Genomic DNA, 19,048 nt, shown 5'->3' on the forward strand with positions numbered 1-19,048 from the left:
CCCCACAGTCCACTTGTTCCAGACTGTTCTCGGCGCAGAGCCAGGAGGTGGAAGATGGGGAGGGGGATACTGAGTAATATTTTTTTTTTTAAATGCCGGCTACATGTGCTTTTGGACAGCGAGGGTGACCGGCAGCGCAGTGGATGCTCGTGTTATGGCCCCACCTCCTGCACCCTCGCCACAGCCCGCCTCTCCTCCACTCCTTCCCCAGGGCCAGCCCTGCCTTCACAAGGAGCTGCTGGAGGTGGACCTTTTGGATCGCTTGATCATGCTGGGGTGGAACTCGGTGTGGCGGCGGGCGTGCTTGGTCAGGTGGTCGCTGCGCATGAAGCGCTTCTCGCAGAGCGGGCAGCGGAACTGCTTCTCGCCGGTGTGCGTGCGGTAGTGCCGCGTCAGCTCGTCCGAGCGCGAGAACTTCTTAAGGCAGTCGGGCCACGTGCAGGGGAATGGCCGCTCACCTGTGGGCAAGAAAGGACGGCAGAGATTATGGGGGGCAGGGGGACTGCAGATCGGCACATGCCAGCCTTGCTGAGGAGCCAGAGAACATGCTGCTGAGGGAAAAAAGCCGCTTTTGTTTCCACCCATGGTGCCAACGTCTGTGGAGTTGTTGATAACTCACTTCATCAGGTTTCACTCTCGCCTCCAGCAGAAGCCAAAAATCCCTCCAAACACACGAAACTCACATTCTAGTGCAGAACCTTACATGACCTGAAGACTGTCAAAACAAGAGATGAGCTCTCCCTTTGCCTGTATGTTTTTCATATTGGTCTCCCTACCGTAGCTTGGGTAAGGTGTGCTAGAAATATTCCTCTGACACTCCCATTCTACCGAATTATTTGTAACAGTTAGAAAATGACGCCAAAAAAAATTGTTTAGCTAGGACAAATCTTTCCATCCCAGGAAGAGCTGAGTGGGGAGGCACTGGGGAGAACAGTGAAGCCTCAGGGCTGTAAACATGGAGGGCAAAACTGCTGCACCTGCAGAGGGAAGTCCCATGCTCCCCTTTCAGCCCTTCCTCTGGAAATCCAAGGTGTTCCAGCAAGTATCAATCTCTTAGACAGCTGGTTTGAAGACAGGAAAAACACCTCATTATTCCCACTCTATTGGAATAAATGTTTGCTATAATGATTAAAAACAAACCCAAACATGTTTACCTAAATGACACCACAACTTTGCTTTTACAAAACAAGGGTGCAAGGATTGAAGAGCAGTCCACATAATCTTCCTGGCACCCCACATCCCTACAGTTCACCTCTGTGGGTTGCATAGGCCTTGCCTTCAGGCACAAACACAGTGCCTCCAAAGCAGCAAGGCTGACCCTAGTACACAGCACAGATGGAAACTGAAGTTGTTTAACTTCACGCAAAAGATTTCCACCATGCACTGCTGCAGGTTTGATCCCTTTCATTTACCTTCTTCAGAGCCTCCTGAAGGGAATATAAATGGCAGCTCTATAACAGCTATTTATAGATAACCACGAAATACAAAAACTATCCCAGGGGTCTTCCAGCTTGGAAGAGTTGGAAAGAAACTCAGGAACTCCAGTATTTCTTAGTACTATGAGGTTTGGTACAACAGGTGAGCTCACTTTACATTCAAAGATCACCAGAAAAGGAGTGATTTACAAAGTGGGTCCTGGAGTTCTCCCCAGATACAACAGCAGGGACAAAAAGCTACAGACTTGAATGAACAGCCCTGAATCCAGGAGGACAATAGTCCACACAAAGTATGGTAGAGTTGCAGGGAGGAACTCACTGATGGCATCCAAAAGGCCAAAGGAGGATAAGGACAGGCCAGGTTGGCTGAGGTGTAGTTACACCAGGGGCCCTGAAAGCCCTAGTAAGCTTCTCTAAATAATGCTTCACTGTTTGGGCTCCCCATGATTTGTGCTGGTCAACAGGCAGCTGCCCTATTCCAGACCAGCCAGCGTACCCTGGAGTGGAGCTGGGAGAGTGGCACTGCCCAAGTCACAGCACAGCCCTGTGGCTCTGCCCCTGCGCTTGCTCCTGGGCCTCATGGCCACGCTGGTTCCTGGTCAGGGGAGAAGGACGGAGCACAGGAGGCCACACCAGCTGCCTGCCCAAGCCTGGTGGAGGCAGAGCTGCCAGCCATCGCGAGCCAGGGCTATTTTGTTTATTATAAATGCATCTCGGCTCCCCAGCATACGCGTTTTGACACGGATAGAAGACCTTCTGAACAACCACTGCCTGCATAAAACAAATTAATTAAAACAGCATGGAGGGTCATGGGTGCCTGAACGCCACAGCCACAGCTCCACTGTGGAGCAGCACCAGGAGCTGTAGGGAGGCCTCACAACACCACCCCTGCCCAGCCCTTAGCATCTGAGGCAAGTGTTTCACTTGTGCTGCTCTTTTGCAACCTATCTCATGGCTTCTGTCACAGCTCCTGGAAGCAGGTGGCAGTGGGAGGTGCAGCCCGGGAGCGTGGGAGGACTGCTATACATCTTGCACCTGTGGAGCTATCTAGTGTATGCCTCTGTGTCAGGCACTCACACCCCAGAGCAGTGGGAGCAACTGAGGCATCCTGCCTCATCCCTGGAAACCACATTTCCAACCATCTCCCCCAGAACAGCTCTTCAGTCTGCAGCAATGCACAGCTGTAAACAGGGAGATTAGGTGCTTAGGCTGCATCAGTCTTTGGGGAGCAGCACCTATTCTAGACATGGTAGTATCCAACCTGAGTGTCTAAACGTAGTGTTTAAAATCTGGCCTCAAGCAGTCCTTAAGAAATTGAACTCTGCCCCCACACCCACCTGGAATTTCACTTGGGAAGATAAAATGAAGCCCTGCTTCTGGAATTCCCTCTGACACATGACAGAAGCAGCATGACCTCCACCATGGCTACCCCACACATCCATTGCACATGCCAGGGGAAAGCACTCTGAGGTTATGCAGTGTAGGCACAAAGATTTAGGGAAAGGCACGGCTTGCCCAGGATCACATGAGGATCACCTCACCTGCTGTGCTTTGGTACGGTAGTCTGCAGGGAATCAACCCTGGGCCCAGCTGGGGGAAGATACAAAGGCTGCAGGAGCCTGCATGGTGCAGACACCTTGCTACCAACAGAAAAGCTGCTGTGCATGAGGATGGGACACAGAAGAGATCACGGCCAGAGATGGGTGGCCATGCTCCCTTGGAGGCATCTGGATGCCACCAGCACAGCCCCCCATCCACTGCAGGGCTCCCAAGAACAGTAGTAAAGAATGACTCCATCACCTCAGCAATACAAACCTGCAGAAGATGTCACAGCCACTTTGGAAGTGCCTGCATGAAAGTAGGCACCGTCCCTGGCACCTAAATGTATTAAACTCCAAGCTTCTCAGAGCAGAGACAGGGGGAAGGAGGCTTTTCCAGGCCCTCAGGGCTCACCTCCGAGCCCAAGAATTCATGTCTCCCTTTGGTCACAAAGCTATAAGATTGAGAGCAGCCCAAAGAGATGGCGCCTCAGTGACAGCCTCAATAGGTGCAAGGCAGGCATGGAGTGTGTTTCTGGGAAGCACTTAAAGCAAGGCAGAGATGGCTGATGGCATGTGATAGCCATCCACTCTACAAAGATGGTGGCTGTATCTGCTGTATTTGATGTGCTTTCTTTCTGCAGCAGCAGAGATGTGTGTGGAAGAGCCCTCTGAGAAAACAAGTTTGCAACTCATCTGCTTGCTGAGCAGGCAGGGGCAGAGAGAGCCGCAGTGCAAGCGGGTGCTGCCTCCATCTGGAGATACGGATTTCTGAGTCAGCTCAGGCAAGGCGTGCATCTCCCTCATTATTCTTCTCCCTTAGTTTTGGGGATAGTAACGCTACAGCTTGAAACATCAACATGCAGTGCTGTTATACACTGCTTCCCTTAGTGGCTGTATGCTACTGACTTTTTACATTATGCCTCCGATGGGATTTTCCATCAAGAAATGGTCAAAGGTACATCATGATAATCTGAAACTATGTGTGATTGGATCCTAACACAACAGACACAAGAGGTGAATAATTCTCTTTAAAAAATAAGATGAGTATGTATACACATATGTATCCAGAGCAGCTTACAGAAGTAAAAAGTGAATGAGAAACTGATTTATAGGTAATAGGAACAGGTGCATCTGCAGACTCGTATTCTTTGCGTTGTGTGGCATCAGGAATAGAATGAGACAGTTTATTCTAAGTTAACAGTGGTGTTTCACAGGTCTTCTCTCCAGTCTAAAGAACTACTGCAACCTTGGCTTCCTTTAAATCCCATATGGATGTAAAGGCCTTTGCAGATCCTTTTAATCTTAGCCCTCTTGCTACACCTGCCATTTTCAACTTTCTTTCTCCCCACCCTCTACAACAAATGTTTAATTTGTTCTTTCTGGGCAAGTTTAAACTCTATATCCAAGCTACTTTTTATGACCTATGGCAGGTTGATTTTATTTAATTCTGAATAGATTAAAAAAAATATCTTTTTTCCCCTACCCTGGGACATTCCAGATTTTCCCACACTCCAGTCTTATACAGAAACAAGAATTCTGAAAAATGAATACAGAGTGGGGATTAGCAGGCTCATTAATGTAAGTACAGGTAGTAGTGGTATCCTGATTAGTCATCTGCCTCCTCACCACAAAACTCTGCTTTATGTGTGGATGACTGAGGTTAGGAGCTGCAGTTCATGGTGGCTTTAACACACAGAATATCTGCTGTCTCAGGTATACTTTCTCGCCAGTTGTTTGCCCCACACACTCTGAATGAGCAATTTCCTGTGGGACGCTGCAGTTTGACTGACTGAGTGTCCACAAGCCAGATATTCCGGTGAAGATAGATCATCTGGACAGACAGACTGGAGGCCTTTCAAGCAGGCTTTTTCCTCTTCTGAAATATTCCAAAATTAGATCATTAAAACACATGCCAACAGGTACACATACTGGTGCAGAGAGAGATCAGCACTGTGCATTCTTGGGACCATATGCCTAAACCAACGCTGTCTGGAGCACCTAAACCATGGTCATCTAAGCATGGATGACCATGGTTTAGGTGCTGACCAAAAAGATGGGATAGGCGCAGATGTTTGGGTTCCAGCAAGGGGTTTAGTCCATGAGGACTTAGGATTAAACACAACAGGTTAGTTCAAGTATTAAAATGCTGCCTTCAGCAAGTACTTAGGGTGTTCTGACATTCTTAAACTACCAGTCAGCAGCTGCTTGGACATACAGCTGTTTTGAGTCTCTCTCCAAAGTCCAGATGCAAAACCACCTGCTACAACCTGCTGCTGCCGAGCCTAAATTCCAGGAAAACTGTCTTGCTGTTATCCCACTGCGATGCGGTATCAGACACAAGAGATGCCCTTTCAGCTTCTCTGTCAGAGCACAAACCTCCTTTAACCGTGTTACAGAAGGCTTTCTCTGCGGGACTGTGCCTCCATACACACAAACATACAGAGAGAGAGGGCACTCAAGTAAGCTACTTGGGAAAGATCTTTCCAAACCTCAGAGCCCTCAGCAGTACATTCATAGATATGTGAGACAAGTTCCTAGCTCTTCTCCTTTCCCAGCTCATCTTCATGTGAACTTCCTCCATTTTACAGTAATACTTGAATAACAACAACAATGGAGAGACACCAACTCCTAGCCTGGTGCTTACATACCTAGTGCACTTACCTGGGAACAAAGGACATGGGGTAGAAGCTCCTGTCCAATACAAATTTCCTTGCTAGGATGAAACAGCTTTGACAGGGAAAGAAGGAATCCAATTTCACATGTATTCAGAAAGCTAATGTAACTTACGATATTTCACTCTAAATTTATTAGCCAGTGTTTCAACAGACTTTTCCCTCAAGTTTAAAGTATTTATGGAGTGCTTTCAGGCTGTGCACATTAATCATAACCTGAATACAGATGGTGAACTGCACTACCACAAGTGTACAGTGTCTGAGGTATTCTCTGCCATCACTCCCTCAGACCCTGTTTCTTTAATCTTAAATTGGCCCTCCCCTGCTCTTCCAGCTGCAGGCTTGGAAGCTGTTCAGGGCCAGAAGCACAGGAGCAGCAGCTTGGTGCACAACAACAGAGCAGCCAACAAGGAGGAACAAAGGAATTCCTGCAGCAATCCCAACAGCTGGCGCTGCAAGAAACACAAGCTAACAAGAGCAATGACACCCACCACATGGTCTCCAGTGCCACAGCACAAACACTGAGCAGAATTCGGTAAAACTGCAATTTCAACACATCCATCTGGAAGCAGAAGTTGTGCTCTTACGGATAATGCCCGCTCACTGCTTCTGTCCTACACGTGAACTTTGTCATGCTGACTCAATTGATAAACTTTTCTGGAGCACTTTCCCACAACTGACACATACACTTGCTTAAAATCTTAAATTTTTGTCAGAAAAAAGACAACAGGGAATTGGACAATTCTGAACCTAATCTTGATGATTTCTACCTACCTTATTCAGCTGGCAAGGCTCCCAGTCAGGATCATCATGTTTCTCCAAGACCTGGAAACATGCCCATTAGAACTCCAGCAATTTGTGCAATTTCATTAACCATGGTATTTCACATGGCAATCTGAATTTAACAAAAAAATCTGTTGTTGGCTCCACTTTTTGCTCTTGGGTCCTATTCTAAAGGATCTGGGTAAGTGACATGGCATGAGCTGGACAGGAGGGTTTTAAAATGCTGTATTTCAGATTATACTCAAACAAAATTACTGAGAAAGATCTCGGTGAGCAGAGGACTGTCAACATACCAGCACCTGTACAGTCTGATGAGTGAGATAATCTAGAACACAAATAACAAAGCAGTACAGTTAAACCAAACCAATACAGGGGCTGGTCCAACACCACAACATCGGGATAGCAGTAACAGGCAGCTGGAAATGCTCCTCCACTTCCCTGTGCAGACTGTCAGCCTGTGGGCTCTCACCTCTGCCCAACCCCTGCTTCCAAGCCCTGCTGAGAGCCAAATGCTGGGAGCACTTAAGAGTGCATCAGCTGCCTGGAGTAACAAAACTCTCTGCATCGTTTGGATTCAGTTTACATGATGATACAGTTGGCTGGAAAGCTGAGCTGAAGAGGGAGAACTTTTCCCACATCTGGATTTTGAGCATCTAAACTCTTAATTAAGGGTATCTGATGTGTATGTGGAATTCCCAGCAATCCCCAGCCTCCCCAGGCAAGCACACACCTAAAAGTCCAGTAGGAGAAGGCATCTCACAAGCTACTTTTATGGTACCTTTCTGGTCAGGAAGGAGGAACAGAGAAGATCTAGTGTCAGTGGTAATGCGCCCTTTAACGTGATTATATTCATACTATCATAGCAAACATGAATTTTGTACAGCGTGTTTCTCCTGCCATTTTCTCTCCCTGTCCTTTGCCCTGCACTCCCTGGCCAGGCCTCCTGACTGAGATTGCTTTTTTGCTGTATGCCTTCATTTTCCCTGGAAACCTTCTGGCCTGCAGATCCCTCTGTATGAAGCTGTTCCCCCTGTTCCATCTTTAAGGCTAATGATAACACTACACACCTACCTACACCTGTCACCTGAACACCTGTAACCCTACACCTGTCATACCCAAACCCCTAAAACCACCTATTTAGAGAATTTCTGTTTCTTATTAATTTTGGAAGAAACTCTGCTTATCTGCTGTTGCTTGTCTTTTTCTTGCTCAGATGGGTCCTTCACCTTTTCCCAGCCTCTGTACGACTTCCAGGGCTTGGGTCTCACCTAAGCCTGGCAGCACAGGCGAGGGGACTGCTTGCACAAGCAGGACGTGCAGTGCCACCTGCTGATCTTTTTCTGTAAAGATCAGCTCAAAAGACAGCTTCTGATGGATGGCTAATTTGGGCCTCCTGGAAATTGAACTAGCATTATCAAAGGCCCAAACTTCAAGCAAACAGTTATATAGACATCTTTAGTATCTGAAATATGTAATCTTTGAAACAACAAGTTTAAAGAATGGTTAATAAGATAGAGACCTTTAACCTCTCAGCATCAGGTTTTTGCCTTCTACCCTTCTACCTTTATTTGGTATTTTGTTTCTTGCTTTGCTTTAGGCTACCAAAGACGAACTGGTGAGTTTTCAGATGCCCAACCACTACACAGAAAGAGAAGGATCTAGAGCTTCCCAACTTGCTTGGTTAGGACTAATGATTAAAGAGAACTGTGAGTACGCACAAGTTCACGGGTGTGAACAGAAATCTTTAAGCCATTTTCCAAGATAGAAATACTGGGATTAAATATTAAAAATTAATACCAGGAAGCTTCAACTGGTGGCTGTGCACCTATTTCCACTAAAGGCTACACTGCAGCAAGTATCCTAGTTGGTGACTGGGTGAAAAATGGCAGAGAGACACATTATTTGAAAAAAAGGAAATAAAATGGTACTAAGGAGGACCCATTAATGCTCTGTAATATATAGTTATGAATAACTCCAGAGGTCCTATTGAATCCCACTGTTGCTAAGGAATTGTTGTCATCTATAAAGACAACTAACATTATCAGTATCATTTAGCATTTCAGTTAGCTACAATTAACTTCACATTAGGAAGCTCTGAAAGTTCATTTTTCCTGGATGTCTGCAGCGATTTTAATCACACAGAACTACCACGACAGTACATCAGTGTTTCTGAGTCAAATGCCTCATACTTGGAGCTAAGGCCACCCACTTGGGAGCAGCACATGCTAAACCTCATACCACTTGAGCAGTACTTATTATAACACCACTGCTTACAGCAGGCTGTGTGGGTTGTACAGTACATTAATTTACATGTCATCACACAGAATGCTATCTCAGCCAACATCTATTCTGGTTCTCTTATCAGGGTGGATATTTGAGCGTGGGGTAGTAAATGGAAATGATACTAACGTTTTTCTTTTTCACTTATGAGACAACATCTTGGAGAGCACCAGTTACACTGAGCCTCCAAAAGAGCATCTGAGCTGCAGTGTCTGAGCTGGTAACACAACTCCTGGCACCGGTCACGAGGTCAGCACAGGATCACCACTGACCATCCTCTTTCCCAGCTCAGAGAGAAAGCCTAACCGCAGAGCTCATGGCTGAGCCAAATCCAGTAATCCTACCGCTTCTCTTCGGCCTCCAGAGCAGCACCCAGCACACCTGCCCGCAGAGCACCGCTCGGCAAGGAGCCCCGAGCCTGTTCCTCTGCAGTGCACGCACACCTAGGCACACCGGAGCCACGGAGCCTGAGCTGGAGCTCAGATGCGGCCACATCCTACCCAATCCTTATTAAATTCTACAGCAATGCCTGGCGGTACATTCCTTGGGTGATCAACTCACTTTGTATCACACCGCTAACCATCACCACCAACAGACAAAATCCAAAAGGTACCGTCATTGACAGAACTGATGTAAAGCACATGAAATGTCTTGGTTGTGTTTGTCTCATTTTATTCATGCCTTTCTGTTACTGAACACAACCCTTTAATTCAGAACATTTTTAAAGCAGCCTTTTGTACTCCACTATGATCCCAAGAGCAATTCAGACCTATAAAGGTTTTTATTTAATCACTTACACTCAAGGTCTAAAAATAAACAAATAAACAAAGGAAAACCACCAAAACGAAAACCAACAAACGAACAGAGAAGTCTGCAGCTGCTGTCCCCTTGGGGCTAGGCTGCTGCAGATATGTTTTATCTCCAGGTTTCCATGTTGCCACACCCTCCGAGGCGCCCGAGCGAGGGCCGGGAATGGGAGCACACAGCTTGATGAATGAAGCCCTTGTGGAACGCGTCAAAGCTGGATCTCGGTAACCGATAGTGCGAGGCGCTGCCGCCGGCAAGAGCGGGCTCGGTCCTCCCTGTCCGGCGCCTCAATGGCCCGGGATGTGCTCCGCTCTAGCGCCAGCTCCAGCGCCGACACCGGCTCCGCTGCCGCGCTCCCCGGGCGCGCCCGTGCCGCCCGCCGGAGGGGGTGTGTCCGCCAGCCCCAGAGGTGCCGCTCGCCCGGGCTCAGCGAGACGCGGCCGCCGCCCCCTCCCGAGCCCCGCCAGCCCCTGCCCCGGCGCCACGGCCCCGCGGCATCCAGCCCCGCAGCCGGGCAGAGCTCGCCGCCAACTCGGCGGCCCAGGCCGCGGCTTCCGACGGCGGGAGCAGCGAGAGGGGCGCGGGCGGGACTGCGCTGCCCTCGCCTCCCTTGCGGAATGGGCGCCCAGTTCTGACTGACCCTACAGCGGCAGGAAACCCGAATCCCGCCGCCCCGGTACTTCCCTCGCCGACGCCCCGAACGCACTCGGGGGCCCCCGCCGCCATCCTCCCCTCCCAGCCGCGCCGGACAGCCGAGTTCGCTCCGCTCGCCGGCATCTGCCGCCGGCCCGCGCTGCCCGCGGGGCCCGGGCCGGTTCCCGGCCGGCGCAGGTGGGCGGTGGGCAGGGCGCGGCGGGAGGCGCTGCCGCAGCCCCGCCCGGGGCGGCCGCCGGCTCCCGCCGGACAAGGGGCGCTGATGACAGCCGGGGGAAAGAAGCGGGGCGTGAAGCCGGGGACACACGAGCCAGCCCCGAGCGAAGCCGGAGTGGCGCGGCAGGGCGGCGGGGGCGCGCGGGGATGCCGGGCGCGCCGCTGGCCGGGTTCATCCGAGGACAAGCGCTCGCTCCCGCCCCCTTCCCTCCGCCACCGCTGACCTGTGTGCACCCGGTAGTGCGCCTTGAGGTGGGAAGACTTGCCGTAGACCTTGCCGCAGCCGCTGTAGGGGCACTTGTGCCGCTTCTCGGCCGCCAGCTTCCCCTTAGGGGCGGCCCCGGCGGCGCGCAGGCGGGGGGGCGGCCCCGGCGGGGGGCTGCGGGGCGGGCTGGAACCCTGCTCGGTGGCCGCGTCGCTGTCGGAGCCCGCGTCCTCGTCGGGGCTCTCCACGCTGTCACTGCAGACGGAGGGGGCGGGCAGCGGCCGGTACTTGTTCAGCTCCAGCAGGCTCTTGGCGATGGCCAGCAGGGCGCAGTAGTCCTTCCAGGCGTCGCGGGGGTCGCGCAGCTCCCGGGCCGCCTCCCCCTCGCCCGGCACCTTCAGCCGCGCCGCCTCGGGCACGGCGGAGCGGTTGGAGATGGAGACCAGGCACTGCGCCGCTACGAAGTCCACGTACGCGACGGCCGACATGGTGCGGCCGCGCCCCGACGACAAGGGGGGCTCCGTCCGCCCTCACTGCTCGTCCGCCGGGCCGACCGCGCCGCCGCCAGCCATGGCCCGCCCGCGGCGCGGGAAAGAGCGGGGCGGAGGAGGAAGGGGGCGTGGGGGGCGAATAAATAGCGGGGCGCCGGGCAGGTCCTTCACCGCCGCCCCCCGGGGGCGGCGCGCAGTCGGCGAGGGGGGAGCGCCGCCCGCGCGGCCGGCCCGAGTCCGGCGCAGGGGCCGGGGGAGAGGATACCGCCCGCCCCGCGCCCCGCGTGCTCCTGCCCGGGGGCGGCCGCGCCGGGGCCCATCACGTCAGGCGCGGAGCCCCTCCCGCCCCGGCCGGTCCGCGGGCAGGGCCGGCCGGCTGTGTTTACTTTCTCCCCCCGCCACTCACGGCGCCCCTTTTCTAGGGGGGGCGTGTCCGCCGGGCGGCCTCCCAGCCAATCGCCGCGCTCCCTCCCCAGGCCGCGTGCTACTCCGGGCGCCCCGCCGCGACCGCTTAAAGCAGCGATGCCGGGGCGCCGCCGGGGCCGCGACGGCGGGGGCGCCGCGGCTCCGCTCCCCGCCGCGGGGGTCGCGCCGCCGGCCCGCCCGCGGTCCGGAGGAGCCGGCGGCGGCCTCGGGCGGGGGCCCGCGGTGGGGGCGACCCGGGGCGGCGGCGCCGAGCGGGTTAAGTGGCTCCCTGGAAGTCCTACGGTCCCAGCAACGGGCCGGCCAATGGGAAGTGAGCCGGCTGATGTCACTGGCAGCACTCCGCCAATCAGCGCCCGGTCCCGAAAGGTGCGCAACGCTCGGAGGCGCGGGGAGCGGCGGGCGCGGGGAAGGGCGGGAGAGGCGCGGGGATGCCCCGCCCGGGCGGGCTGTCCGTGACCCCGGCGCGACCCCGGGCTGGCCGCCCTGCCCTGCCCTGGCCTGCCGGTGCGCCGGCGCCCGCCCGGTGCGGCTCCCGTACTGCCTCGGGACGGGGCCCCGGCCCGCGCGGGCTGGAGACGGCAGCAGGGCGCTGTGCAGGAAGCGGGAGCCCGAGAAGCCCTCGGAGGAACCCGGTGGCGGCGCTGGGTGCTCCATTGCCGCAGCGTCATCGTTGAGACAGGCGGCTCCGTAAGGCGGGGCGGAGGGGAACCCGCTGTGCCCCCACGGCGAGCGGGGCAGGTGCCTCGGCGGGGGTCACCGAAAGGCACCCTCGGGGAAGGGCTTTAGGGCCACCTGATAGTGTCTGCCGTTTGGCCTCTGCTAGCGAACATAAAGGTCAGGTTGACACTTACCCCCTCGCCAAGTAAGTGCCATGCAGTCTAATCGAATCCCCAAAACCTGTTACGTCTACCCAAATAACACGCCCCCATCTCTGCCCCATCGAACGCGCAAAGCTCGTAGAGTGTTGTGAAAGCTGACTGACCTATGTTCAGCCAGAGAAGGGTGAATAATTGGGTTCTGGAGCAAGCACTGTTTAAAAAAAAGGAAACGAAGTTACCATCATCCCTAAGCCAGGAGTACCGAAGTGTGAAGTATGTCAGTGCCTTTTACTGCTCTGCAAGGATTAGGAGAGAGGGTAACAAAAAGATTCTGCCTTTGAAATAATGCCCGTGAGCCTCTCTACGGCATTCCCCACAGTAACACGGGTGCCTCTGAAATAAATCACCACCTAGATGGAGAAGCACTCCTCTCAGAGGAGCTTTTCCCGGCTTTTGTGAACTGCATCCCAAGCAGACTGAGTCCTGGCAGGCCAGGGTCCCTGACTGAATCAGCTGCAGCCCACCCTTCCTGACAAAACCAGACAGGGCCTGAATGGTGAGGAGCTTTATGGGTTGCTAATAATTTCATTAGCTGAATGTGGAAATGATGAGGAAGTAGCTACCGAAATGAGGCAGTGTTGTTCTGTTCCTGCAGGAGATAAAAATTAGTGATGTCAGCCATTTTGTATGCTAGCACACTAGGTCACTGTGTGTAACCTCGAGCAGCAATAATCCTTTGCCATGGATAATTGGCATCAGCCATGGATAAATTTATGTGCCATAACTCAGAAAAAAAATGCACAAACAAAACAAAAGAGCTAGAGGCTAGGTCTGTAAGTGGATCATCTGTAGGCCGATGAAGACCAAAGAGAGAATGTGAATAGAGCAATGTTTCTAACGAGGTGGTCTTCAGGTCTCAGTCATCAGTCAGCAAGTCACTCTTAACCCTGTTCTCACAGCATTTTTCCCAGCTGATCTAGCACCCGTTGGCCTCTGGTGCTGGAGAGACACCAGGCAGAATAAGAGGTGTGATCTCCAGGTCTGATAGGAAGGAGGAACAGAAGGCATTGTTGTTTCTTCACCACTAAAGCTGTTGATAAAAGTCTGGTTTCTGTATAGTACTGGTGCCTACAACCTTCTGTTTCCTTCAGAGGGGCAACAGCATTTTACACAGAAAACAGCATCTCAGGTTTGTTAATCTGGGTATCTGGGTGTCGTAAATTTCACAATCTGGATGTTTGTAATCTTTTTTCACAGCACTTTCAGAGCTTCTTTGGTTGACAGTGTCCCAAAGTTCCTGCTAGGAGATGTCCTAATCCACATTTCAGTAACATGCAAATAGCTTTCCGGAAGGTGACTTGCTTATTTCATGTCGGATACTCACGTTAGTAAACACCTCTTATATTAATTTGTACAGTTCAGTTCAGAGAGGAAAGTGTTAATGACAAATTAAAATAAAAAAGACAAACCTTTTTTGTTTACAAGCTTGTTTTGTTTTAAGGTAATTCTTGGCTAATGTAAAGATTAGAACATAATCTGTGCCCAGTTCCACAATGGGGAAGCATACCAAGCTTTTAAAATTATTCCAATATTCCTCCAAGAATATACTGCCAATTAAGACAATGTATTACCTTTTTTTTTTAATGTATCTAGTAGTCCAAAACCCCAAGACTCCAAGTGATTTAGGTCCAAACAATATTTAAATAGCCATGTCAATGTTATACAGAATTTTTTACTTGTAGACAGTATCAAAGTGACCATGTGTACTTTCTGAACGGCAACACACATGTGCCTGGAAACAGGATTGTGCTCACAAACCTGTTTGTCTCCAGATGATACAGGCCATCACTCAGATTTGACTGTGCTGATGGTTTCAGAGCATGCATTTAATCCATAGCTCGGTTTATAATTCACAGCTAATTTTTTGCAATAACTGGGCTAAACAAGGATGTTCTCTTAGACTGTACAAATGTGGTGTACAACTTGGCAGAGGGGTAGGACCTAGGTGATCTTTTAAAGTCCCTCTCAACAGAAACCACTCCACGGTTCTGAACCCACAGCAGCACTTAGATAAAACCCCTGACATCCTTTGTCCCCCGAAAGCCTGAAGCCCAAATTCATCCCACTGTTTAGGGCTCCAAACCAGCTTCTGGCGGGCAGATGTTTGCCCTCTGCGCAGTGCCTGGGCACAGGAATGCAGCACATCTGGCTGGAGTCAGGGTGGGAGTTTCAGCAGCTGCTTTTAAGGCAGCTGCTGGTTCTCTGCTCCAGAGGGACAGTGCACGGACAGGAGCTGTCGTGGGGAGCTGGGAGCAGTGAAAACGGTGACCCCCAGGTGAGTGAGGAAGGCACAGGTAACAGGCAGGGACTCCTGCTTGAGGGGAGCACAGGGAGATGCTGCAGGGGAATAGCAAAAAGCATGAGAAGTGAGGTTCAAGAGTCTGCAAAGAAGGTGAGGGAGAACAAGGCTGTGTGTTTGTGAGGGACGACTCTTCTCACCAGAGGGATGGGCACAAGTTCTGGGAGAGATTTAAGGCCGTGGAGGAAGAAGAGCTTTTTATTATTTCTGAGGCTTTCAAAAACATCTTCTGTTTTCAAAATCAGAACTTTTCAGAATAAAAACCATGTCAACCATCCTTTACTCCATGCCCTCAAGTCTTGTGCACCTGACCCCATGCCTAAAACATTGCACCCTCTTTCTGGAGGATGAGGATGACATGCACCTGGCAGGCACCTTTGGAGAGACCCAGACTGTGGGAACCCTCAAGTTTTTTGCTCCAAAAGCCAGTTTATGTAATGACCTTTAGTGCCACTGTGGCCAAAAAACCTTTATTTTGAGTAGCAAATGGTCTCATAAAGACAGTCTGTTTTTATGAATCAGGTGTTCTGCGTCAAACCTTGTTCTATGGCTTTTTGTGGGCTATTCTGTGGAGCACAGAGGCTTCTTCTCTGATGGTAACTTTCTTCCAAGACAAAATGAAATCTTTCTTTCTTCTGTATTAATATTTCCTAATATTTTGAAGATCACAGGCTCCAAGCATTCCAGATTCTGCTTTGACTTTTTTCATTCTCCAAGGCTTATGGCATAACCTCCAAATGATTTGACAAGATGCTGAGGGAATGATCAATTGTTAGCAATGGCTGAAATTATATATCAAGATAAACGACCTGTTCGCTGACATGTGTTCTTTAAGCCCATGGCCACGCTGAAAATTCATGACTGATGTTTTGGCAACATGATAGAATGGTAATTCAGCTGTCATATAAATATGAACACATTATATTTTACACATGTGTGGTATCTTTCATACCAATGCATTGCCCAGATTGTCTGTATGTATCATCAGGGGAATACAGCAACCTCTTCCACCAGACAACTGCCACAACTCCCATTGTGAAGGCTGGTGCGGTAGGAAGGAAGTGCTTTAACCTTTTGAAGGAATGGCTCTCAGTCACTGAACACAGAGCAGACAAAATGTTGCTTTATGTGATGCAACAGAAACCCTCAAATTCAATTTTTGTAGATCAGAAGGATTCAGCAGAGTTGCTTGCTACGTAAAGTCTTTCAAGACGCAGTAAGTATCTACTAGCAAACTGTCCTTCCATCTCAAAAGCAGCTGTACAGTAGAAGGCTGCTGACAGAACACACTTCTGGCCTGAAAATCCAGGAGTATGAGTACTATCAGTCTCAAATTCAACTTCTTTTATAAACAAGCACTGCGGATACAGAGCTGTGCTCCTTTCCTGTTTACTACTAAACTTACTGTTTACTACTTGGAGACTATGTTTCTCTACTCTTACCTTTAACTTCTTCTGGTCTAATTCTGCCCTTATTCTGCATGACAGGATTGATTGTGGTCTTGGTCTTGAGGTCCTTCTAATACCTCTTGAATTGCAGCTTAACTGCGAGCAATTTGGCGGCTCTCGAGCCCCTGTGATGGGGATGGCTCCTCCCCGCCGAGTTTATCTCCGCAGTGGTAAGCCTGCCGAGATGCTGTGCCTCAATGACATTACAGCCCGCTTGGGCTCCGGGGAGCTGCATTTCGGCTCGGTTTGGGTGTGATAGTGGTGTAGCCATGGCAGCATTGAACTCAGCGTGGGCTAGCTGCTTGAGTATGCACCCAGGATCCCAGATGGGTATTACAGCCTGCATCAGACACCACCCTGCAGTGTGCATATGGGTGTGTGAGTCTCAAGTTCAAAAGCAGAAAGCTAGACTAGAGTTAATTTGGGAACATCTACCTTTGACTGTCGAGAAGACATCCAGTGAAAAACAAGCTGGCAGCAGAACAGCCACAACATAATGTGGGGAATGTGGACTGGAGGTCAGCCTCCATTGGCAGCACTGGCTCAGAGCTCATCAGGTCAGTCTGTGGAGTGCTGTTGAATGTAAGGCCTTCCAAACTTCCTAATTAACACTGGCACAGGAGTTGGTGGCAGCTCTGCTGTTTCGCCCTGGAAGGCTGACACAGTGAAGGGATGCCGTGATACAGGTGATAAGTAAGCACCGTCGGGCAGCTCACTCTTTGGATGAGGTGTTGCAAAAGAAGAGAAAAAAGCAGAAAAAGGAGAGGGGCGGAAAAGCAGCAAGCTCAAGAACAGTCCGTGGGCTTCGAGGATAGTGCGAGGGCGGAGAGGCGGTCAGTGCGGGCAGGGGCCCGTGAAAGGCGCCGTCGCAGCCCGCCGGGCTCCGGGCAGCGCTGCCCGCAGCCCCGCTCCGCACTGCGGGCTGCAGGCGTACGTGCGGCGCGGCGCGGTGGGCCCCGCCGCGGCCGTGGCCGCTTTAAGGCGGCGCGCCGGAGCGAGGGCCGCGGCGCCGGGTTCAGCTGAGGACACAGCCCCAGTTCTCAGAAATCCCCGCGCTGCGGGAACATCGCGCTCCGGCACGGAACGCGCTGCCCTAGATCGGGGGTGCCGGGCCCGCCCCCCGCCCGCCGCCCGCCCACGTGAGAGCCCCCCCACGCACAGCCCGCCCGCGGCCCCCGCCACACCGGGGCTCTGCGGCTCTTCTCCGAGATCTGCTGTTTCGTGTTTTTGTTTTGTTCGTTCGTTCGCTGGCTTTTGTTGCGTTTTCTTTCTTTTTTTTTTTTTCCTAATCAGTCTTTTTTTTTAATTCACCGTGGGGAGGCCCCTGCAAGAAAACGGCGTCATCTTTTTCAACCCTCTGTCTCCAAAAAACCCGCAACCCAAACCCAAAAAAACCCCTTACGTTATTTTATACATAGGTATACTTTAGATTACGTATAGAAAAATTTTTAAAAGCATATAGAATATAACATGTTGTGTATGATCTACATATATAAAAGTAAGACCATGTTATATGATCTGCAATATAAAAATACATACCTATATTTTTGTTTTATATTTTATATCTAATGAATGTACCCCTATTTGTTTACATCATTACATATACGCATGCATGCCTACATCGATATATTTTAATTACAATACTTGCGTATTTAAATAATAAACATGCAAAATGTATGTTACATTTAAATTTTTTATTGTTTTCGTTTGTTTGTTTGTCTGTCTGTCTGTCTGTCCTGGTGGGGAGGTGTCCGAGCGAACCGATGGGTTGGCCTGCGGGCTGGGCAGTCGGGGAGCGGGGAGCCGGGAGCGTTTCCTGGGAGCTGGGGGCGGAATTACAGCCACCCGCGGTTTATTAATAGCGCCGCGCCCGCGCCGGTACGTGTGCGGCAGAGATACCCCTGTCCCAGCACCGACCCCCCCTCCAGCCACGGCCCATCCTCCTCCTCCTCCTTCTCTCTGGGAAGGGGACGGGCGTCCCCGCCACTGGCTCCGCCTCGCCTCACCTCGGATGCCCTCGGCCGCCTCCATCTTCCTCCCTCCCTCCCTCGCTCCTTCCCTCCTTCCCTCGCTCCTTCCCTCGCTCGCTTCCCTGCTGCCGCCGCCCCCTCCGTGCGCGCCGCCCGCGCCCTGCCCCGACGGGCGGGAGCGGCGCCGAGCCGGCTCCTGCTGCCCGCCCGCCGCTGTCCCCGCCACCTCCCGGGGCCCCGTTTCATCCACTTCCAAAGTCTCCCGGACCTCTGTGCGCTTATGGCTTCCTTTGCTGCGCGCTGTTGGGTGTATTTTTGAGAAAGGCGGCATTTCTCTGCAGAGGCGCCTGAATGGGTTAAATCCAGCCGAGTTGACCCATCACCCAAGGGCCTTCAAGCTGAGACGGTGTCACATTAACTCCTCCACAACCCATTGCCAAAACTGAGATGTCACATTAACCCAGAAAAAAATAGAGACCGTGCCACATTAACCCACAGCCAAAACTTGAGATGCTGCCAGGAGATGAGGCGTCACCTTCCTGCTGCAGTAAAGCTGCAGTGCCCTTCTGCCACGGCACCAACACCCCTCGTGTGTCCCTGGCCTCCATGTATGCAGAATTCCCGAAATTTTTAATGTTCTGCAAAACCACGATAGCAGGTTATTCTCCTTTTACTTATACACTCAAGGTTTTCTGCACAACAGTTCTTTACAAAAAGGTTTTAGAGAGGGTGAGAGGCATGGAAACAACACAGAGAATGCTTGTCTTGTACATCCTGAAAATCATATGTATTTTAAAAAATGTTTTCCAATACAGTATTTAATTTCTTTGTGTAATTTCCTTCCCCTTTATTGCTGTTTTTCATCAGAAACAAAAGGTTCAGGGAGAGGATGCAGGGCGGGGAGAAGGAGGATAAGGAGAGTTGGTGAGTGTCTGACTTTAC

General features: G+C 51.5%; 1 protein-coding gene across 1 annotated transcript; it reads right to left on the bottom strand.

Moving 5' to 3' along the window:
- On the bottom strand, positions 1-11,468 carry KLF9 (KLF transcription factor 9). Its single transcript, XM_005489644.4, has 2 exons — positions 10,614-11,468; positions 1-458 (listed from the first exon to the last, which is right to left on the bottom strand). Exons 1-2 carry the CDS (start codon positions 11,080-11,082, stop codon positions 226-228), a joined length of 702 nt encoding a protein of 233 aa, XP_005489701.1. The 5' UTR covers positions 11,083-11,468; the 3' UTR covers positions 1-225.
- Positions 11,469-19,048: the final 7,580 nt, after the last annotated feature.

This window comes from Zonotrichia albicollis, chromosome Z (assembly GCF_047830755.1).
Source record: "Zonotrichia albicollis isolate bZonAlb1 chromosome Z, bZonAlb1.hap1, whole genome shotgun sequence".
In the NCBI taxonomy this organism is placed as follows: Eukaryota; Metazoa; Chordata; class Aves; order Passeriformes; family Passerellidae; genus Zonotrichia; species Zonotrichia albicollis.